Here is a 22,942-nt window from a genome sequence, read left to right as displayed (position 1 = left end):
ACGGATCAGAAACACAACACAACACACAGCACCGGGTCACAACGGATCAGAAACACAACACAACACACAGCACCGGGTTGCAACAGATCAGACACCAGAGCCTGACCGATATAAATATGTGGTTATTTAAAAATCCAATATATCAATATATATTTAAAAAATTATAATAATCCAGAAACGTGTAACAAAACATAAACAGATTTCCCTAACAAGTTATTTGTAGTTTATTTATAAGTCCTCTCTAAAATATTATAATAATTTGTCAGTCACAACAGAACAGAGAAACATCAAAATATAATAATGTTCTGATCAATCAAATTACAAAAAGTACAAACTTAAGATATTCCTTTGAACAAAAACACAATAACAAAAAATAATATTACAACAGGGACGTTGTAGAGCGTCCTCTGGTAGACAAAAACTCATAACATGGTTGTCGTTTTAAATGATTCTGATAACTGAATACTTAAAATACATACATACATCTATATATCTATCTATCTATCTATCTATCTATCTATCTATCTATCTATCTATCTATCTGTGTGTGTGTGTGTGTGTGTGTGTGTGTTCCTGTTGCCAGAGCTTCGTACACAGCAGCGTGTCCGAACTGATCCAGGTGATCACATCTAAGCTCAGAGTTCTCAGTTTGAAAATCAGAACTACAACATGACACCTTGTTCAAACATTTCTGTTCAGAAATAGCAACTAAAAATGGAGCATGTGGTAAAAATAGCTTTCCAGCTGTTTGATCCGATGAATCCAGTAGTGCAGCAGGAAGCAGACGATATGAGGAAAATATTTTGACTGATATTAGGTTTGCAATATGATATACAATATTGAAGGGAACCATCATATTTATTCTCACTCATTTTCAATGAAAAAAAAAGAAGTAAATAATTATAGTGTGATTTTGTGAGGATCTGTACCAAACAAAGATTTTTTTCTTTAGCAGTCTGTGGGAAAGGATTTGCAGGCTGGGATGTCTGCAGCACCACAATACTTCACTCAGATTGGTTTGACACAGGTTTTGCCTTTGACAAATATTGGGCTAAACATCTCTGGATACATCTATGATCTATGATCTATGATACTAAAGAAAACATCTCAACATTATGATTGTGAAGCGTGATCTTACGTTACTGTAAGGACTGTCTCAAGAAATAGTTCTATATAGTGTGATTGGTTCATTTGTGGGTTCTAGCACCTGGCAGATTGGGAAAATTAGCTCCTAGATTTTTACACTAGATTTGGATCCGACCTCCAAACCTTTAAAACGGTTGCTGGTCATGGCTCACGGTGACATCTAGGACCACTGTTTAGGACGGACAACCTTAACTTTGGTCAGACACAGGCAGCACAAAGTCACACAGCGTATAGGGCCCTTGACATGAAACATGGACTCACACTTTGAAGACCTTCTTCCTAGGTGCTCGTTGTCAACGGTGTCACTGGACCACTCCACCTTCTTCTCTGTCTTCCTCTTCCTCAGCTTGATGGTCAGGCTGCGTCCCTCCTGTAACATTTGACAGCTCTGTGAGACACTGGCCATCCAATGTGAACTAGGCGCAAACAGTGTCATCACACAGCACAAAGCCCCTGTAGTCTACATAGGGCTGCTGGGCAATAGATCCATATTATATCAGTAGCAGCATATGAGACTAGATATTGTCTTAGATTTGGGATATCGTGATATGACAAAAATGTTCTTTTACTGGTTTCAAAAAGTAAAGTAGTCAAGTGATGTCATTTTCTGAACCAGACTTACTAGCTGTTCTAATATTTGCGTTTGGCCACTAAGTTGTTATATCTACATTGCAAGTATTACATAATTGTCTAATGGCAATTAAACATAAATCATAGTTTCTTTGTTCAACCACAATTAATTGCAGACATTCGTGAAGGTCCTAAGGGGTATGAATGTTGATTTTAATTGTCGGTCACATATCAGGGATTCATTCAAAACTTAAATTTCTTTGCAATACAAAGACATTTTTTCTCTTTCAAGTAGAGTTTCTTAAATTGCATGTGCCATTCTGGGGCTTTAAAAAAATGGGTATGATACTTTTTTGTAAAAAAAGAAAAATAAGAGAGACACAGAGCAAGCGATCCGTGGCTATTCATAAGACATCCGGGGGTACGCCGATGCCTAACAACGCCTCTGCTGTACAACACAAACGTTGGGCGATGTCTAAGACCTGGCCTGCAATTAGCCTTCGAGTTCATCCCAAGGTGTTGGATGGAGTTGATGTCTGGGATATGTGTCCATTTCCTTATGAACCTGGCTCTGTGCAGGAGGAATGACATGGTCAATCTGGAAAGACACGAACATTCCACATAAATTGGAATAACACTATATTCCTTCATCGGAACGAAGGGGCAAAAACCAAACTAGGAAAAACAGACTCAGAACAGAAGCACATGGACAAGGGGGTTAACGTAACTAAAGCATGATGTTTTTACTTTAATCGTTGCCTTTACAGTACCCTCCAGGCTCAATGGAGTACATTTGTCTGGATATGTTTGACTTGACATACTTATTGCTGTTTTTCAAATCAGTACCGCCATAAAGACCCGAGTTCAATACCAGGTGTGGTAGCCAGTGGAGCTAAAGTTACGGCCAATGCATGGCGTTACATGAAAGCATTTCTCACGTAACCAAGATATACGGTTGCTGTAATGTCAAAAGTACTTGTATTGCCTTTGTAGAGGAGATTAACGCAATTAACGTAACTCATTAGGCCTCGTCGTGAAGCTTCATAAGGCTGGGCTGAGAGCCGTGGGAAGCTGTGGTTTCAGGGTCAGTCATGTTGGAAACCACGGAGCGGTTTGTCACGAGCAAAACCGTGTTCACGGCCAGTCTGCTTACCTGCTGGGGCGGTGGCGGTGTGCTAGCCTGAACAGTCTCCGTTATCGTCTCACTTGAAGTCCCGGGAACCTCCGCCATCCCTGGAGCTGCTTTGCTAACGTGACCGTTAGCTAGCTAGCTTTAATATATAAAGAATCGGAGTCCACCGTCAGTTGAGAGACAGTGTCTGTAATATAACGGGATGATCGCTACAATGACAGCCTTGGTTCTTTAAATCACACCCTGTGCTCAGACTGGAGGTTGTTGACCTAATAAATTCGAGGCGTTGAACACTACGGGAAGATGTGGCTAACACAAAGTCAAGCTTCAAAGTTGGTCACACTCAAAACGGAAGTGTAACGTGTGTATGTCAGAAATCTTTTTCAGCTAATGCTACATGTCGCAAAAAAACAAACATACCGCCCAACCACTGTTTTGTGTTGTTTCATAACATCATATATGGAACACTGAACACAGTGAAACACCACTTAGAACATTCATATTGCATTTTCGGTTATTTTATAACGATATGTTGTTTTATTTTTAAACGCAGGCAGGATGCTTCGTTCCTTTTTTGCTTTGCGTGACAGACAGCTTAGTGTTGTGGGGAAGATATTTCCAGACGGACAGCGGTTACTTCCTCTTGTCCGTGGAGTTGTAAAAGTCCGTCAACAAACAGCACCCACATGCAGAGAATAAAACAAGGACAAATATTACAACAGAGTAATATGGAATGACAATTATTCTGCGAGATAACAATGATGTAACGTTAGTGTATACATACAATGACAATGACTTTCTTGCTCGGACTTACAATGACGAAGTGGCTAAGTTAAAAGGTCGTGGCTGACATTCAGAGCACTGCATTGAAAGCACAGTAAGTAAAGCGGTTGAACTGTCATCGCAGATAAACTTATTTCACGTTTAGCTAGCCGACTTTTACATTAAGCGTGTGTGTGTGCAGCGCGTGTGTGTGTGTGTGTGTGTGTGTGTGTGTGTTTTCGCGTGTGTGCGCGCGCGCGCGTGCTAAGAGATGTGGAGGGCAGGTCGTGCTCTGAGTTGCAGGCTGCCAGGAGAAGGAGTAGCTAGACTTTGTTCCGGCATCCCGCACAAACCTCCCTCCTCTTCCCAGTCCAACTCTTCTCCCCGGACCAAAGCAGAGAAACTGAGGCGTAGACGAGAGCGGGAGGAGGCCATACTGTCAAGTCAACACAGTGTAAGTAGGAAGGAGGCATCACTTAAACGGCTCCGCCTCCATCCGATGTCTAAAATGCTGAATGACATCAAACCGCCATAAGGAAATAATTGTATAATGATACTTAATTCAATTCAACTCAACTCAATTCAATTTTGTTTACAGTATCAAGAGTTTACAAGAGTTATCTTGAGACACTTTACAGAGAGAGTAGGTCTACCACACTCCATAATTTACAAGGACCCAACAGTAGTTCCCTCCAGAGCAAGCAACAGTGCGACAGTGGTGAGGAAGAACTTCCTTTTAGGCAGAAACCTCGGACAGACAAAGACTCTTGGTAGGCGGTGTCTGATGACGATGACCGGTTGGGGTTAAAATGAAGAGTGGCAATAACAGTCACAAAAAATAGTAGTTTGTAGTAGTTCATAGCATAGCAGGGCAATGTGGGGCATTACAAGGCACAGCAGGACGTAGCTGGGCACCTCACAGTGAAGCAGGATGCAACATGGCATCACAGAACGTGTAGCGGGAAGATGGCGACAGCTGCAAACATGATTTTGGAGCCTGCCTGATCCAAGGAAACATACTTACTGTATATAATAACATAATAATTTATATTATAACATAATAATACCTTATATAATAACATTATTCTTTTCAGCACCCTTTGCACTATGCTCCATAATTAAAATAATAATAAATAACATAATTATAATTTACTCCTGCATAGTTTGCACTTTTCATTGCACTATTGACGCGACTGTCTATATTGATTCTTTTTATATTCTGTATATATTGTTGTTTTGTATGAGTAAGTGCATTTTGAGCAACTCGATCCAAAGCAAAATTCCTCGTGTTCCACCAAAACAAGTCCCTTCCCGAGGGGAATTTGCAGCATTGCTCCGTTCATGCGGTTAGCATCGCCCAAGAGGATTGTGATTTTTTTAAAGAAATGCTAATAAACTAGAAAACCTTTTTGTTCCCTTCCCAAAATGCTGTGTGGACTAACCAGACCCTCCTCCGCAGCGCTGTGGAGGAGGGTCTGGCTACGTGAGACTGACCCAGCCCTAGCTGAACTGTGATGTTTGTGTGTCCAGACTGCTGAAGATAAAGCTGTGAAATGGACCCAGAAGCAGAAGATAGTGTACACTGCTCCAACCCCTGCTGGGACAAAGAAAGGTGATGTTTTTTTTTTTTCCTCTGGTGTCTCTGCAGAATTTAAAATGTAAATTTTTTTTCTTTGCAGACACCAGTTTGCTGTTCCCTTCCTCATATAGTCCAGAGTATGTGGAGTCCAGCTGGTACCAGTGGTGGGAGAAAGAGGGTTTCTTCGGTCCAGAGCAACATGTGAGGCTTTTAGAACAAAACAACACCTCACACTCTAACTACTTCTTTATTAATGCTGTTTTTAGGATCCTCATCAGCTCCTGCATTTGGGAAATTACAAGACAGAAACTAAGCATATACAAAATAGTTTGAAAACACAACTTAAATAATAATTACAAAATACACACATAAGTAAAAGATCAAGATCAAGATAACTTTATTGTCCCTAGAGGGAAATTTGTCTTGGGCATCAGTACTACATTATGCTGCTGTAAACATCATTAAACACAGAGACTTTACACACACATACAACATAAAATCCACCCTACATTGCAGACAATGCACAAGTATCAATGACCCTCCCCTGTCAATTGATTACCAAGTTAATAAAAACCTGAATAATAAAAACAGATAATTCTGTATAAATTGCACTAGAGCACATCTAAAAGAAAACAATATGACAGAAACAAAATACAACCGCCACAATACTATAAAACAAAATCGCAGAAGATCAGATAGTAAAAATTGAACTAAGCTAATTAGACCATGATTAAAAAGAACTAAATAAAGTGCCGTAAGTGCTTCAAGCTATTTTGTTCCGAGCCGATTGTTTATTTAGGAGCGCTATGGAAAGCCAGACAGACAAAGCCAGACTTATAGACAGGACAGCGCCACCAGTGCAGTCGTAGCCCATTCATTAGATTCATGTTTAACACTTTTACACCCTCATGCTATCGTTACATAACATCTCTTTGTTCCTCTCGGGACAAATCTCACAATTGAACACGTATTCATATTTAGTTAAACCTCAACCAATGTAGTTTCTGTATTCTACTTAACTTCTCTAATCAATAGAATTGCATTGCTCTATGCATGACCATTGCTTTAATAATATTTGTCTTTGCTTTTAGGAAAGTAAAGTTAGCTCTTGTGGCGTGTCTAGTTGCATAGTCATGTCTATCTAAACCAAAAGATAAACTGCTATTTAAAATAGCTGGTTTCTTTGTACCACAATATTCTTAACACATGCACATACTGAATTGGGTAGTCTATTTTTTAGAGATTAACCAACCTAATCATTTGTGTATTGCAACATTTGGGCCATATCCACACCTCAGCGCTATATCAAAAAAACTATATTAATGGCCCTCAGATATGACCTTATTCAAAATTAACTTTCACTTTAGTAAAACCTATGTAATAAAAACTAAACAGAGCGAATGTGTTTATGTAACACCATATTTAATGTCTAACTGAAATATATATATATATATATATATATATATATATATATATATATATATATATATATATATATATATATATATGCACTATGCCATTATAGCAGAACACAAAAAGAACCACACGTTTAACAACCCCCACCTTTTAGCAACAGGTGCATTTTATTGAAATATTATTAAAGAACATTTTTCTCACATTTTCTTTTCTGAAAAAGAAGTCAATCTTTGCCGAAACTGTGCTCTTGTTTGCCTAATGTTCTTAAAATATCAGATTAAATTACATTCATACATACAATTACATTCACAGATAGAGTAGGTCTAGACCACACTCTATAATTTAAAAAGACCCAATAATTGTCAAGGAAAAAGCATTTGGTGCAACAGTGATGAGGAGGCATCAATTTAAAACAAGAGATATCTCAAGACACTTTACAGATATGTCTAGACCACACTCTATAAGTTACAAAGACCCAACAATTCCAGTAATTCTCCCAAAAGCAAGCATTGTGTGCGACACCAGTGGGAGTTATAGTAACAATAAAGATATTGGAACTATGACTAGAAATATTAGTTGTAGCAGTTTAGTGTGATGCGGGCGTAGCGGGTCGTTGCCACCAGGCATGACCGTTTCCTGTCACGTCACCTCAACTGTGGAATGAATTAGTGTTCAGCATCTATACAGGTACTTCTGGATTTGCTTTTAAGAATAGCAAAAAAAAAAACTTATAACAGACTTTTAACTGACTTTATATATACAGTGTATATATATATATATATATATATATATATATATATATAGTTTCATATCTCATGGAAAAGAGTTTATTATTATTTTATTTTATTTATTATTTTATAAATAAAGCTACTCCAATTTAGATGTAATTTCTCCCCACACAACGTGAGTGTCTGGTTTTATTTATGATGATTCACTTTAAGGATCCAGCACCCAGCCTCATAGCTTTTTAGCTATCTATGTGAGTGGAGCGAGTCCAGCCCTTTGATTTATTATCTTTATTATAATCTTTTTATATATCTTTTGATAAAGCCCTTTGCAACCAATTAATGAGAAGTTACCATGACTTAATGACTAAGAAATATTCCCAAACATTTTTAAAAACTCTTCTGACATGAGTTTGGACTCTTAAGAAGGGATGACTCGGTTGGATTTGGAGGATAAAAAGAACACTGTGCTGCACACATGGCAGCTTTGCCTCTTTCCCTTCTGCTTTCAGACTTTAAATGTCATATTGTCCTGTCCATCAGGAGAGATTATCTCACTCTGTGGACCAGACCTTCTCCCTGTGTATCCCTCCGCCCAATGTGACGGGCACGCTGCACCTGGGACACGCTCTCACTGTGGCTGTGGAAGACGTGCTGGTTCGGAGGTAACTGCCAACAACATGTGCAGTTGGATTATTTAAGAAGGTTTATGTGTTGTCGGAGCAGTAAAACGTGGCTTTGTGTCCATCAGGAAAAGGATGCAGGGCTACCGAGTGCTGTGGCTGCCTGGATGCGACCATGCAGGGATCGCAACACAGGTACGACAACAACTCTTCTCTTCTTCCTATTTCATGGTAGTTTGAGAAAGGGTACAACTAACTATTACTTTCATTGTGGATAAATATGTCGAATTATTATATGTCGGATGAATGGATTGGCCCAAGATGACGTCTGTCAAATGTAAAAAGATTCATTTAATAGTTGACAACTAATCCGTTCATCTTTGCGGCTCTAGTTTTGGATTTAAATTTAAATTTAATTCGCTCACATTTTTCACATTCTCCTTTTCTCTCAACTTTGAAAGAGAGGTCAGTGGCCATAAATGTTGCTATCTTTTATTTAAACCTGATGTGACAATATTTAAGACAGGGTGGAGCTGGGGAGGAGGATGCATGTTGTTTATAGTTTCATGGCGCTGTGCTAAGCTAAACGCTAAAGAGGGACAGTTGCGAGTCATCCAGCGGCGATTTATTGGCGGGTAAACACAATGTCATTTACATTGGAACTTTGCCAAGTAGTGCTCCAGATTTTTGAGAGACCCTTAAAAAACTGTGTGTGTGTGTGTGTGTGTGTGTGTGTGTGTGTGTGTGTGTGTGTGTGTGTGTGTGTGTGTGTGTGTGTGTGTGTGTGTGTGTGTGTGTGTGTGTGTGTGTGTGTGTGTGTGTGTGTGTGTGTGTGTGTGTGTGTGTGTCAGACGGTGGTGGAGCGGAGGCTGCTGAAAGAAAGAGGGAAGCACAGACAGGACTTTACCAGGCAGGAGTTTCTACATGAGGTCTGGAAATGGAAGAATGAGTGAGTATTCACATTCACACTATGGCAGCCCCCCCCCCTCCATATATGCCTCACCGAGCTGGGTGCCTGTGTCCCAGGAGAGGGGAGGAGATCTACCAGCAGCTGAGGGCATTGGGAGCCTCTCTTGACTGGAGCCGAGCCTGCTTCACCATGGATCCAGTGAGATAACACTCATACATATCATACCACATGGAAATGTGTAGGATAGGACTGTAATGTGATAATAGATTAACTGTAGGGGGAAACATATTTCAGGAGCTCTCAGTCAAGTTTTTCTTTCTTTTTTCTTTTGTATTATTTTGTATTTTATTTCTTTTGAACAAAAACTTTATTTTATCAGATCAATATTCAAAATCAATGATTAATACAATAGGTCATAAAACAACAATTTCCAATACAACCATATGAACAGTTGAACAACAACAACCAAACAAGTCAGCGAGCTGAAAATCCAGGATGGGGGATGAAATAAAGGGAAAATCCATCTCGAGTGACTTTTATTTTGATCTTAACAGAGATATATGTTAAGTCTACCTATAAAGTATGTATCTGTGTGTTTACATTTATCTTATTTACAACAATAATAATTGGAAATATGTCTTCAAAGGATTCCATCTTTTCTCAAACAGACCAGTGGACAAGTTTAATTTTGCTGTTATTTTCTCCATCGTATAAACGTTCACTAGCTTCTCTTTCCATTGATTTACACAAGGGGGTAAAGGTTTATACCAACATACTGTTATCATTTTTTTGGCTACGAGAACAAGGATACCAAATAGGTATTGTTCTTCTTTACTTAAATTATTTGGGGGAATTCCCAGAACAAAGATCCGGGGGTTCCAATCAATATCAGTGTGTAAGATATTTGAAATTTCCTCTCTAATTCCCTCCCAGAATTTCTTAACCTTTGGGCAATCCCAAAAGATATGGGTATGATCTCCAACTAGTCCGCATTGTCTCCAGCACAAATTTTATTTAGTTTGATCAAATTTGGAAATGATATACGGGGTTTTGAAATATCTAACGATTATTTTCCAATAAAATTCTTTCCATGTTGGACTGTTAGTCAGTTTATGTCCAGTTAGACACACTTGCTCCCATTCTTCATCTTCAATCACCTCATTCATTTCTAGTTCCCATCTTTCTTTTATCCCAGGAGGTCCCTTCGACAGACATGACTGTAAGCATTTGTATAGATTCGACACAGTGTTCTTAGATTCTTTTTCCTTGGTGATCTTTATAAAGAATAATTCTAAATCAGTAGGTCTTGACTGAAGAAGGGACCATTCGTTGTGGGACATCAGGTAGCTTCTCAATTGTAAATGTCTATAAAAATCAGGTGTGCTCAACCCATATTTCTCTTTAACCTGGTTGAAAGATTTCAGAATTTCTCCTTCAAACAAGTCATCAATAAAAATTAAATTTTTGTTATGCCAGGTTCGAAATCCTAGATCTTGTTGCCCTGGTTTAAAGTCTATTATATCCAAAATTTTTGAAGCTCTAGAAATATATTGGGGAGCTTTCATATTTTTTCTAATCATGTTCAAAGTCCTTTGAGTGCTTTTCATCCATATATTCGTAATTTTGTATTTATTCCAGATTTCGGTTGAGCAGAATACAAGGGCCTGTAAAGAAAATTTAGGGCTTGCGCTCTGTTCCAATGTCAGCCATGTTGTTTCTTTATTTTGTGTTAGCCAGCCTACACTTGCATGTAGTTGTGCCGCCCAGTAATATAATTTTAAGTCTGGCACATTAAGACCTCCATAAGGTTTACCAGTGGTCAATTGAGTAAATTTTATTCTGGCCTTTCTCTTCTGCCAAATAAATGTAGCAATCATTTTTTGCATTTTATTAGGGCCCGAGCGCCGACAGGCGGCGAAGGCCCTATTGGAACTGAAGGAATTATTTAATTTTGTTATTGGAATCCAAATAGGAAGGGCCATAAACAAATACAACAATCTAGGAAGAACATTCATTCTGATTGATTCAATCCTTCCAAAAAAGGAAAGCGGTAAAATATCCCATCTGTCGAAGTCTTTTTGAATTTGGTCCAATAGCTTCCCAAAATTTGCTTTATATAATTCGGAAACATCCGTAGTAATATTGATTCCCAAATATCGGAATCCATTAGGTGACCAGTTGAAATTCACTGATTTGGATAGTTCTGAGGGCCAGGAGGCACTCAGCATCATGGCCTCTGACTTTGATTCATTTACTTTATATCCTGAGACCACACCAAAGTCTTTCAAACATTTTAGAATATTTGGAATAGAAGTCATTGGGTCTCTTATATACAGAGTAACATCATCAGCATACAGTGATAGTTTGTGAGTCCTGATTTTATCCGGTATGCCTAGAATTGATTTGTCTGTTCTTATTAATTCTGCCAAGGGTTCTATACTAATAGCAAACAGGATTTGTGAAAGGCAGCAACCTTGACGAGTTCCTCTTTTCGAGGGGAAACTTTCTGAAATATAACCATTAGCGCGTACTCTAGAGGTTGGACTGAAGTACAGCACCTCAAACCAACTGATAAAGTTTTTGTTAAAGCCCATCTTCAATAGAATCTGTTTTAGAAATAACCAGTCCACCTGATCGAATGCCTTCTCGGCATCTAGGCCAAGAAGCATGGATGTGTAAGGGCTTTGTTGACCAATTGAAATTATATTTAGGGTACGTCTGATATTATTTATTCCGAGTCTATTGGGTATAAAGCCTGTGTGATCAGGATTGATAAGTTTATTAATAATCTTTTGTAGTCGTTTGGCCAAAATGGCACTTAAAATCTTAACGTCATTACACAGCAGATTTATTGGTCTATAAGAGGCGCATTGTGTAGGATCTTTACCTTCTTTGTATATAACCGAGATAATTGCTTCTGCCCATGTTTTAGGTGGGTCTTTAGAGCCTAAAGCATGATTAAACACTCTGCATAAGAGTAGGATAAGTTCAGCCTGAAAGCATTTATAGAATTCTCCTGGGAATCCGTCTGCTCCTGGTGATTTATTATTTTTAAGCTTTCCTATAACAAATTTGATCTCTTCTTTTGTAATTGTCCCCACTAATGATTTAGCCTCCTCCTCATCAAGTTTATTAAGGTTAATTCGTTGCAAAAATTGCCTAATTTTATTTAATTTGTTAGGATTAGTCTCTGAATCATATAGTTGTCTATAGTATGTTGAAAATGCGTTTGCAATTTCTTTGGGATGCGATATTAGTTTTTTAGATACTGGGCACGTAATTTTTTGAACGGTTCGATTTGCTTGTGATTTTCTTAGTTGAAATGCTAATAGTCTACTTGCTTTATTTCCCTGTTCATAGTATTTTTGGTTTGCAAAACGTAAAGCGCCCTCTGCTTTATAAGTTAGTATCTCATTCAAATCCCGTCTACATTTTCTAAGTTCCTGTAATACATTGTCTTCATTTGTTCTTTTATGTTTAGTCTCAAGTTTCTTAATCTGTTCCTTTTGTATTATTAAACAATATAAAATTGTAAAAAACATAATAATTAAAGAAAATGTAGTGCAACAGGAAAAAACACATAAAAACATGTGACTCAATATGAAAACACTACAATAAAGTATTATAAAAAAGAACCATAAAAGCTCTGATTCATCATCAGTTGTTTGTTATTTAAACCGAATAAATGGAATTATGGATTAATAGTGAATGCCATAAAATTCAGATACAATGAGACATGTCCCATTTGGGACACTGTCCCTAATAGAGTCACAGAGTATAGGTAAATACTAAGTAGGGGTGGGAAATGAAAATTGAAAAACGTAAGTATTGTGATTTCTTTTTGCGATGATTTAAAAAAATTGCTTTCCTTAGAATAAATGTACTTTTTTTTATTTATTTATTTTTGTCCAATGATTTAACCAAAATATTCTTTGTTTATACAGTACTGCTGGCGATTACATCATATCCATTATCTGACCATAGTCAGAAAATATATATTAAGTATTATATTAGTATTAAGTACTTCTTTTCCAAAGTAAATTAATGAAAAACTATCAGTTTTCTAGAATCACAATAACAAAAAATCGCAAAACAAATCCAATCAGCAGCCATGTATCAGGAAAGAATCAAATAAGGACAAAAGCATATTGTCCCAGCTGTAATACTAAGTATATAAATGAGACCCTGTAAGAGGCCTGTATGATTATAAATGTATGTATTATGTGTCGAAGACGTGCTGCATAACATTACGTTTTTTATTTTTTCAAAGAATTATAAGTTCCTTCTTTCATTGTGAATGCCCATAGTCTAACCATCTAAAACCAAACTTACTTTATTAATCGCTTCACTCAGTTTAGCAGTCTGTGTCTCCAATTAAAAATAGTTTTCAACAAATGACAGTATAGGAACGTTAGTCAGACATTTTCAACTATTATTTATTAAATATATTATTAATACATTATATTTATATTAATAACCCACTTTTTTCTATTGCCAACATACATACTACAGTAGCATGGGAATATGCAGCATAATGCACACTTGTTGTGGCATGCTTCTATATATAAGTATAACCTTGCTGAGAAAGTTTTTTTAAATATTTGTTTGTGTGAACGCTGTCTCAGGGCTTCAGCAGGGCGGTGACGGAGGCCTTTGTAAGGCTGTGTGACTCGGGGCTGATTTATCGCTCGGAGGCGTTGGTCAACTGGAGCTGTGCTTTGGAATCTGCCATCTCCGACATTGAGGTAAAACAGCATGACATGCAGATACAGCAAATACAATAAGTGGACTAAATAATGGGTACCACCACATATGTGGGATGTAAAACTTTGAAATAAGTAAGGCTCTTCCTTTGTCATGGACACCAGTGTTGGTGTCTCCTCACTCAGCAGCCAAATGCTACTGACTGCTCTCTAACCAATGATCAAGGCCTAGTCTAATACTGTTTTTTGTGATCAGCCTGTTTATTTTTTATTTTTGAAAACATACACTTAACAACATGAACATATCCCCTCCCAGCCCCCTTCAGGACCATAGGACATGAAGTAATTGGAGGACAAAGCTTCAACCCATAATGTGTGTTGCTGAATGTCTAATGCCAGAAACAACGATACTTTGAAAACATCACTAGTTTTAATGACCAGTCATGACTGGTTTTAACCTCGGATGAGGTTGACTGTGTCCTAGCGCCTTTCTTAGAACAAATCGGATAATCTCACTTTGCCGAAGCCCCTGACATTTCTCTTATTTTGTCCATCTATTGTATGTCTTTTAGACAGAAAAAAATGTGCTATTGTAGAGAATCATATCTGTGCGTACACTTGTGGATTTGCTGTCAGGTTGACTCAAAGGAGCTGTCTGGGCAGACCCTGTTATCTGTTCCTGGTTATGAAAACAAGGTGGAGTTTGGGACCATGCTTACCTTTGCATACCCTATAGAAGGCCACGGTGAGTATTTGTGTCTGTCTGCAAGTAGAATACATGTTGTGCTTGTTCTGTTTTGTAACTATATTATGATTTTCTTTTTCCCCTGTCCTTGTTTTTTAGAAGGCGAGGTGGCAGTATCCACTACCCGTCCTGAGACTATGCTGGGAGATGTAGCTGTAGCTGTCCACCCTGATGACCCTCGCTATCAGGCTAGTACTTCTTTTTTTTTTTAAACATATCTTTATTGAATTTTCACAGGGCACATACAACATAAAGTAAGACAGCCATGGAGTAAAGAATAAAGCACAAACAACTAAAACCTAAACAAAAACACAGAAGGTTTGCACAGTTGAGACCTCCACAATGTAGTCAGTTAAAATGGGTTACTTAAAGGTACCCTGCCACATGTATTTCATTACTTTGTGGTAATTTTCTAAAGTTCCACCATGTTTTTGTGGAAGAAATGCCTTGGTTACCTTGTTTCAAGCCATTCTTGTGTGGTATAGAAAGCCTGCTGGAAGACTCAGCAAGATTTGTGCCAGTTCTCATTAATATTCAATGAGCTAAGCTGCTTGACTCTGATTGGCTAACAGCTAGTCAATGAGAGCCTGGCTATCAGTATCCTTTACCCAGCGCAACTGGGCAAGCTCATGAAAGGTAATGAGCTCAGGCAACATGATGTCAGACTGACCAGCTGTTGTAATTGGCCTGATTTCTCCGCTTATTTCTTTTAAGTGGCTAGAGCTGACAGAGAAGGTAGCGGTTCATTTTCACAATCGCAACATAACACAAACACACATGGACCTAACGTATTTCAAAAAATTCAAGTAAAGATGGTTTTGTGTGGCAGGGCACCTTTAAGCCATTTTGTGTTATCTGGAAATGTATTTCGAGATCTCAGACCATGCTAAACCATAGAGGCCACTCCGAAGGGTTCGTGCACCATCCTCCCCAATATAGTCGAGGAAGGAGTCCCAGATTAAAAAAAAAGCAAGAAGGCATGTGTCGGATGTCATTATAGATGCAATGTAACTCATTTAATATAAATAATATGGTAACCATTGTATTTTAGGATGCCTATTTAAGCTGTCCAGGGACTACAGCTGGAACTTAGCCGTAGAAGCTAAAGCTGCTCCTTACTGTACAGTTAATTAAGAGGGACTGTCCACGAAATTATAAACTAATTAAATAAACTAAACCTTCAGAAGCTTTAGTTTGGAGGAGTCGAGACCCAATGCTTTAGGATTTAACCCCATAATACAGCTGATGGGAGTAAGAGCTAGTTTCTTGTTGAATATAGCACACATTCCCTTACACATTTTGACCCAGAAGTCATTAATAATGTAAATGCAGGTTTTCAACGTCACCTTTTTGGTATCGCCTTAGCTCGCTTGGAACCTTGACGGAGGTCATACTAAATAAAGTACCTGGGGGGAAAAAAGGCAAGTAGAGTTGAGGCGAGTCAAGCATATACCATGTAATGGAAAAACACCATTAGCAACTTTATTTCTAAAATGCAACTACCAACAAATTAAGCGATTTTTGACCATTAGGGGAAAAGAGAGATTTATTATAAGAATTATTTTAATAAATGTCCGTGTATGCTGATCAGAATAATCCCAGTCCACAGCTTGTCTGCCAACAGCAGGGGGCCCTCTCTCCCCCTCCTTCTGCGCCGTGCAACAGCCAGTCAACCCACATAGACACTAAATTAAATGCAAATAATACATGATATCATCACCAATATGCAAAGGAGTTTGTGACATCATCTAGCAAATTTTGGAGCTACTGTTAACTACTTTAATTGGAAAAGAGTTGAAAACACTACAACCCTTAGTAACACAGCCCTGAGATACTATCAGACAATTGCTCATGGCTACGTGTTAGCAAAAGAATGCATACTTTTACATCCAGCAAACCCTGAGCACCATAATTGAGGAGCAGCACAGCTTATTTCACATACGTGATGACATGACATCCACAGGAGAATTGAATGAACACAGTGTCTCTGAAGTTTATGTCCTGATGATAAAGGCTAGTTCAGCCTCTCTCTCTCTCTCTCTCTCCCTCTCCCTCTCTCTCTCTCTCTCTCTCTCTCTCTCTCTCTCTCTCTCTCTCAGTATCAGATGCAGCTTATTAATTGGTTAATAGAGACTGGCCGAATATTCTCATCCCCTGACCTGTGACCCATGAAAGAATGAAAGAGCTGATGTTGTCTAAGCTTTCCAGTTGTCTCATCATACCACTAGATGGTGTTTCTGGAAATTCCACCACATGTTCAGCCCGGGTTTGGTCCACCGATTCCTCAGACAATAAGCTGGGTTTCCCTTACTTTACTTCAGCTCTTCTCCATGTCATGGGGCAGGTAGCGTTCAGTAGACTGGTGTGTAGTAATGGCTTCCTACTGCTGGGGTAGTAGGTCAGAGCCATACACTTCCGACCAGTCAGCCCAAAGCATTAAGATGTGTTCAGACCAAATGTAAAGTACTGACAACGAAGTGAACATATGTAAAAGTGATCCCTGAGCAGAATCCTCAGATTCCACACTGTGTCAACACTCTGTTTCCAACAGTTTTCTTCTCACGGCTCAAAGTGACATGAATCAGTGGCAGATTTTTTACATGGTCATTGGCTCCAGGCACTACTGCAGTGTTTACCTTACATACACTGAGCGGGTGTAGACAAGACAATATGCTAACGCCAGGGAAACCTGTAATCTTGGATCATTTATCCCCAATTTCTGACCACCTTCCTGCTGGAACATATTTCTTTGTGTATTTTTTGGTTTAAAAGCTAAAGATAGAAGAAGATATATATTCCATGGTTTCATGGTGTATATCGTTATGTCGCCCAACCCTGCAATGCACACCAGATCTAAATAATGAAATACCACATGGCATTTCTTAAGAGAGCAGTGCTCACATCTTTCCAATATGTCCCCTTTGTTTCAGGCTGTTCATGGGAAGCAATGCAGACACCCCTTCACCAACAGACTCCTGCCCATCATCGCTGACTCCATGGTGGACATGGAGCTAGGAACTGGTGAACATCCAAAGCCATTCAGCTTGCTCATTGCAGATTGCAGAGAGAATGTGCTTCCTTCATGTTGTCCCCTGTGGACACACTGCTGTCACATTGTGTTAGCTGCTCGTGTTGATTTGTTCCCTGGCTGTGTGTTCTGTAGGTGCAGTGAAGGTAACCCCCGCTCATGACCACACTGACTTCCTGCTGTCACAGAGACACTCACTGCCACAGTTTACTGTGATTGGAGGAGATGGGACCATGACGCCCTCCTGTGGACAGTGGCTGCAGGTGAATGAGCACCTCTGTTATTATCTGGAAACCATATCACAATGTGAGGTGTTGTAGCAATATGATCCATTTGGATATGTTAGCTGTCTCAGGTTGCAGTCGACAACATCCAGGGCCTCGTAAAACCCTGTTGGGCCTGTGCTCAGTGATACAGGAAGCAGGTTTGATGTATCTTTGTCCCTGCTGGAATCATTGTGTGAGTCTTTTTCTCCTTTAAAGGGAGTGAAGCGTTTTGATGCCCGACAGCTTGTTGTGGATGCTCTGGTTGAGAAGAAGCTGTTCAGAGGAAGGAAGGATCACGCCATGACTTTACCCATTTGCAGGTAGAGGAACACGCACGCATGCACAAACACATGCACACACTTTCAGAATCAGCTTTATTTGCCAGGTATGAGTACACATACGAGGAATTTTGCTTTGGATTGTATTGCTCACAGTTCGCTTAATCATACAAAACAAACAACAAAACAAACAATATATACGCACTATAACCAGAAACAATATAGACAAGTTGTGACAACAGTGCAAGTATGCAGGAGTAAATTATAATTATGATAGTTATTACTATTTTCATTACGGAGCATAGTGCAAAGGGACACAACTAGACTTTCTATGTGTGCATATATGCCCCCGCTCCTGTGTTATTCATCTTATAGCACAAAAAGCTTCATCACAAAAGACAGTACAGTGTTATGAAAAGAAAGAAAAAAGATCTTTGATACACAGGAAAGTGTGATTGCTATTAACTGTTTACAACACAACCCATCCAGTCTGTAAGTCTGCAGCCTTTTGTCCTATAGGTGCGCATGTAATGGATGGATGCGCACCTTTTCTCTCATACATGTGTGAGACAGACGACTGGAAAATACAGTATGACTTTACTTCATCCTATCCATTCAATGGGCTGCATGTTGTTCCACAGCTGTTCTGATGGAGCACACCTTCATGCAGCCTGAACCTGATCAGACATTTTTTGTCCCCCTCCCCTAAACAAGTACAAAATGATTTTAGGGCAAAAGTTCTCTATTCCTTTAGTTCTTCCATTATTTTACAGCAGAGGTTAAGAACCACACATGTCTGTCTGCTTTGGGAATATTTAAAACTTAAGGCCCTGACACACTGAGCTGACTGCTGGCCTAGTTTGTGCGGTGTATCTTGCACCGTCTGCCTTCAGCAGCCTTTTTTCGGCTGGCGTTGTCAGCCGCTGGGCAAACAGCCAATTCATCTGATTAGTCACCGCCGACGCCAGCCAGAAAACGGCCGCTGAAGGCCGACTGTGTGGGACACACCACACAACTAGGACGGACGTCTTGAATGTGGCTTTGTACATAAACTTTGTATGGTGGAGTTACATCTCCAGCAGTGTCACAATAAGTGTCCTCCTGCTTTGATTCATCTTCCTGAAACCAGTGTGTTGTGGTGTCCCTCTTCCCTCCCCCTCTCGCTGTCCCAGCCGCTCAGGAGACATCATTGAGCCCCTCCTGAAGAAGCAGTGGTTCCTTCGCTGTGATGAAATGGCTAAAAAAGCTATACAGGTCAGATGGTGGAGATGTTGAGATGGAGGTCACTATGTATCCAAAATTTGTGTTCAAGTAACCATCATGTCATCTCGTCTGTGAACTCTTTTCAAAACACTCAAATGTGATTATTTCTTCCCCTGTCAGGCTGTGGAGGAAGGACAGCTGGAAATTATCCCTCAGTATTACACCAAGACGTGGAAGAACTGGCTGTCCAACACCAGGTAGGCTGTCCAGACCTTTGACCTTTGACCTGGATCAAACTCTTGTATTTGAACAGTGGTGTGAGCGGGAACAACGGCGCTTTGTGTTGTTGTTACTGGTGTGACATGTGCGTAAAATGACACCATTCTGGTGATGAATGAGCTCTTCTTTGAATGTATGGCTTGTCAACAATGTTCCTCTGTTTGCTTTACAGTGATTGGTGCATTTCCAGGCAGCTTTGGTGGGGTCATCAGATCCCTGCGTACCGAGTGGAGCTTCCTAATTCTGCTGACAAACAAGAGGTAGTACTATAAAATGTCATTTAATGCAACCAGAATATTAAAAAAAACATATCTAGAAATAGACGGGAGGGTGGATCAATGGGTTAACTAATAACTCAATGTCCGTCAGTCCCAGACTGTGAAATAAGTTTCTGTCTCTCTCTCTCTCTCTCTCTCTCTCTCTCTCTCTCTCTCTCTCTCTCTCTCTCTCTCTCTGTGTGTTTGTGTGTTAGGAGCACTGGGTATGGGGACAAAGCGAGGACGAGGCCCGACAAAGAGCTGCTGTCAGATATGGAGTGAAGCCAGAAGACGTCACTTTGACCCAGGGTGACTCCCCTTAACCTCCCTCAGTATCAGCTGTATAACACTACTCTACGCACTCAGCTGCTGTTACAGATATATTGTTATCAGAAATTGTTCATTCTAAAATATCAATACCGTTGTCAAATATCGGTCAAGCTACTTTTACTCCTGCTAGAATTCCAACTACTACAGTATGTTTCCACCTACAGTAGATTATGCACAAACAATCAGGTAATACGCCATTTTAGAATCAGTGAAGGCTAAACCACTTAACCACTAAAACAACTTTACAGCCAGCCACTAGAGTAATAGTGCCTTGTGGAATTGACATTTGTGTAAATATACTCTTGTGTGTCTTTATTGCTCGCAACAGACCCTGATGTGCTGGATACGTGGTTCTCCTCTGGGCTGTTTCCCTTCGCCATGCTTGGCTGGCCGGAGCAGGTAGGGCACTTCTCCAGCAGAACACGGTCCTCCAAATGCACCCCTGTCCATTTGTGTCCTGACCATAGCTTGACTTCCCGCAGACCAGTGACCTGAAGCGCTTCTACCCCAATTCCATTCTGGAGACGGGCAGTGACCTCATCTTCTTTTGGGTGGCGAGGATGGTGATGCTGGGCACAGAGCTGACTGGACAGCTGCCCTTTAAACAGGTACTACCCAAAAGCACACCGCTTTTACATAAACACTACTGATTCATTAGCGTGTCAGCCCACCATGCTGATTCTCTCTCTCTCCCTTTCCTGTTCCCATCATGCCTTTCAGGTCCTCCTTCACTCTCTGGTGAGAGATAAACATGGCAGGAAAATGAGTAAATCTCTGGGGAATGTTATCGACCCGCTAGATGTTATACATGGAGTCTCTCTGGAGGTGGGTAGCACACGCGCGTGTCTGTGTGAGTGATGCGTCGAATCATTTTTATTTATCACGTAAAGTCATAAAATACAATTCCAGTCTTAGGTGGTGTAGAGAAGAAAGAAATAGAGGAACTGACCCACTTGTGTCAGCAAACCATCTCTGAATGTCAGCAGGACTACAGAGATGATAGTGGACTTTGGGGAGAAGCAGGGAGGGATTTACACCCCCTTAACATTAGCACGTCCTCAGTGGAGAGGTTGAGTAAATTCAAATCTCCTGGTGTCCACATCTGGACAACTGTTAATAAAAAAAATGTGTCAGCCTTGATCAACGCGTTCCTTTGGAAAAGATTAGTCTTCCAGCTCTCAAAGTCTGAAGGCGGTTTAGCCCTCCTAAATGTCCGTCACTACTCCCGGGCCTGTAACACCAACTCTCTCAGGTCCGCTGCCACCTGGGGCTCAAATTGAGGTGTCGTCCTCACAGAGCTCATTGCACTCTGCCATTTGGTTCAAGCTCCTTATAGTGGCTTTAAAAATCTCTAGCCCTGGTCTACTGGTAAACGATCAAGATTTAGCTTCAGTTTAACAAGTATTAGTGTTTGCAGAGTGCTCCAGTCCTCCCACCAATCCTAAACAGTTACCTGTTCTCTTCTGTTCAGACCAGGTCTTTCACTAAGGGACGCGCAGTGGCGCTGCATCTCTTAATAACTTATTTGAAGTTGTTTTTTCCCCCTTGTCATCCCTTTCAGCTTAATATAATTTGCCCAATAGCCATCTCTTCCTCTTTTTCACATCAGGCACTTTGTAGAAAAGCCACTGTCCTATTTACCCCACCAACCCACTGAAGCAGAGAGTGACCAATTCCTTACCCTTGATTTCGATCAAATCAGATCACATCGATAATTTGCATCATGATGGACTCTGTACAACTGTCGCTCCCTACATGACCTCATAGTTGCCATCTCAAATGACCAGTGGAGTAAAATGTAGCAGCTGGTGCATTCCTCATCCATGTGTGCCACGCACCGACTACTGCAATCAAGGGGCTGCACAAAGCACATTCAACTCTAAATTTCTTCTGATAGAAAATGTTCTGGACACGCTCTCGGCTGTCAAACCTTTGGTCCATTATATTTAAAAAAAATAGCATTAACACACCTATTGGCCCCAGGCCTGTAACAGCCCTGCTGGGTCTCCACACAGCATGTCATCACATTTACTGCTCTGTTGGCCAGGCGTGCCATTCTTCTTATCTGGAAACATGCCTCCCCTTCTGACAGAACATCTTTAGATGCATAAAGGTAGAAAATGCTGATTCTAAATAAGGACACCCTTAAAACCTTTCACAGGACCTGGAACCCCCTTCTGGTCTTTATTGATAGCCTCACTCTCACTCTTGAGACTGACAGTGTTCACTAAGTAAAACCAGTTGGAGCGAATGGGAATCTTCTCCATTCTCCACTTTTTCCTCTTTCTTTCTTTCTTTATTTCTTTCTTTATGTAATTGTACCTAATGAGGTGAGGGTGGGGGGAGCTGGGATTACTTTTGGAATTGAAACGTAATGTCTGCTGGAACCAGGATAGATGGAGTTCATGCAAAGTGGCCCATATCTCCCCTGGGATGTGAGAAAATGATTTGAGAGAAGGATTGAGAAGGATTTGAGAAGAATAATACTTTGAGAGAAGTCTTTTTTCTGTTGTGATGTGACAGCACAGCTAATGTGCTGTCAGTAGGAAACAACCGTCTGTTCCAATTCCCTCTAAAGACATTTAGTTGTTTATTTTCTCCTAGAGACTCCAAGAGAAAGTAAAGGAGGGGAACCTGGACCCCAGGGAGCAGCTGGTTGCCATGGAAGCGCAGGTCAGCTGCCCTCGTTCCTATTTGTTTCTTTGTGGCTGACTAAGCACAATCATTACTACCTCTCTAATCTGTCAGTTCCATCTGCTTCCCCACAGAGGAAGGACTTCCCCACAGGGATCCCTCAGTGTGGGACCGATGCGCTGAGATTTGCCCTTTGCTCTCACAAGACGCAGGGTGAGTGACTCTCCTCTTTGCTCACTTTATCTAGCCAGGAAGACCATATGTCAGAGTGTGTGAATGTGCGGAGCTGTGTGAACGTGAACAAAGTGTTGCAGGAAAAGCAGATGATGTGCAACTTGAACTAGATGGAGAGAGCA

The 22,942-nt window shown here is 40.2% G+C and overlaps 2 protein-coding genes across 4 annotated transcripts in view; one reads left to right on the top strand and one right to left on the bottom strand.

Annotated features, from left to right (window-relative positions):
- Nucleotides 1-3,200, bottom strand: part of ppp1r11 (protein phosphatase 1, regulatory (inhibitor) subunit 11) — a 5,072-nt gene extending 1,872 nt beyond the window's left edge. Inside the window, exons 1-2 of the mRNA XM_034891728.1 lie at nt 2,870-3,200; nt 1,408-1,516 (exon numbers count right to left, since the gene is read on the bottom strand). Of these exons, the coding sequence (XP_034747619.1) occupies nt 1,408-1,516; nt 2,870-2,947 (187 nt within the window). The 5' untranslated portion in view covers nt 2,948-3,200. The remainder of the gene's footprint in view (nt 1-1,407; nt 1,517-2,869) is intronic.
- A 253-nt stretch (nt 3,201-3,453) lies between these two features.
- The window catches only part of vars2 (valyl-tRNA synthetase 2, mitochondrial), a 47,311-nt gene continuing 27,822 nt past the window's right edge, over nt 3,454-22,942 (top strand). For all 3 annotated transcript variants that reach the window (XR_004659317.1, XM_034891694.1, XM_034891693.1), the window contains exons 1-23: nt 3,454-3,725; nt 3,880-4,064; nt 5,141-5,222; nt 5,290-5,390; nt 7,874-7,995; nt 8,082-8,148; nt 8,805-8,902; nt 8,980-9,061; nt 13,489-13,608; nt 14,203-14,311; nt 14,411-14,499; nt 17,242-17,332; nt 17,475-17,602; nt 17,822-17,925; nt 19,056-19,137; nt 19,267-19,343; nt 19,538-19,625; nt 19,838-19,931; nt 20,281-20,351; nt 20,435-20,560; nt 20,673-20,777; nt 22,557-22,625; nt 22,721-22,799. Coding sequence is in view for 2 of the 3 variants with exons in the window: in XM_034891694.1 (XP_034747585.1) it covers nt 3,882-4,064; nt 5,141-5,222; nt 5,290-5,390; nt 7,874-7,995; nt 8,082-8,148; nt 8,805-8,902; nt 8,980-9,061; nt 13,489-13,608; nt 14,203-14,311; nt 14,411-14,499; nt 17,242-17,332; nt 17,475-17,602; nt 17,822-17,925; nt 19,056-19,137; nt 19,267-19,343; nt 19,538-19,625; nt 19,838-19,931; nt 20,281-20,351; nt 20,435-20,560; nt 20,673-20,777; nt 22,557-22,625; nt 22,721-22,799 (2,167 nt within the window). In the remaining variant the exon portion in view is untranslated. The remainder of the gene's footprint in view (nt 3,726-3,879; nt 4,065-5,140; nt 5,223-5,289; nt 5,391-7,873; nt 7,996-8,081; nt 8,149-8,804; nt 8,903-8,979; nt 9,062-13,488; nt 13,609-14,202; nt 14,312-14,410; nt 14,500-17,241; nt 17,333-17,474; nt 17,603-17,821; nt 17,926-19,055; nt 19,138-19,266; nt 19,344-19,537; nt 19,626-19,837; nt 19,932-20,280; nt 20,352-20,434; nt 20,561-20,672; nt 20,778-22,556; nt 22,626-22,720; nt 22,800-22,942) is intronic.

This window comes from Etheostoma cragini, chromosome 14 (genome assembly GCF_013103735.1).
Source record: "Etheostoma cragini isolate CJK2018 chromosome 14, CSU_Ecrag_1.0, whole genome shotgun sequence".
NCBI lineage: Eukaryota > Metazoa > Chordata > Actinopteri > Perciformes > Percidae > Etheostoma > Etheostoma cragini.
This window is presented reverse-complemented; position numbering and strand designations above follow the sequence as displayed.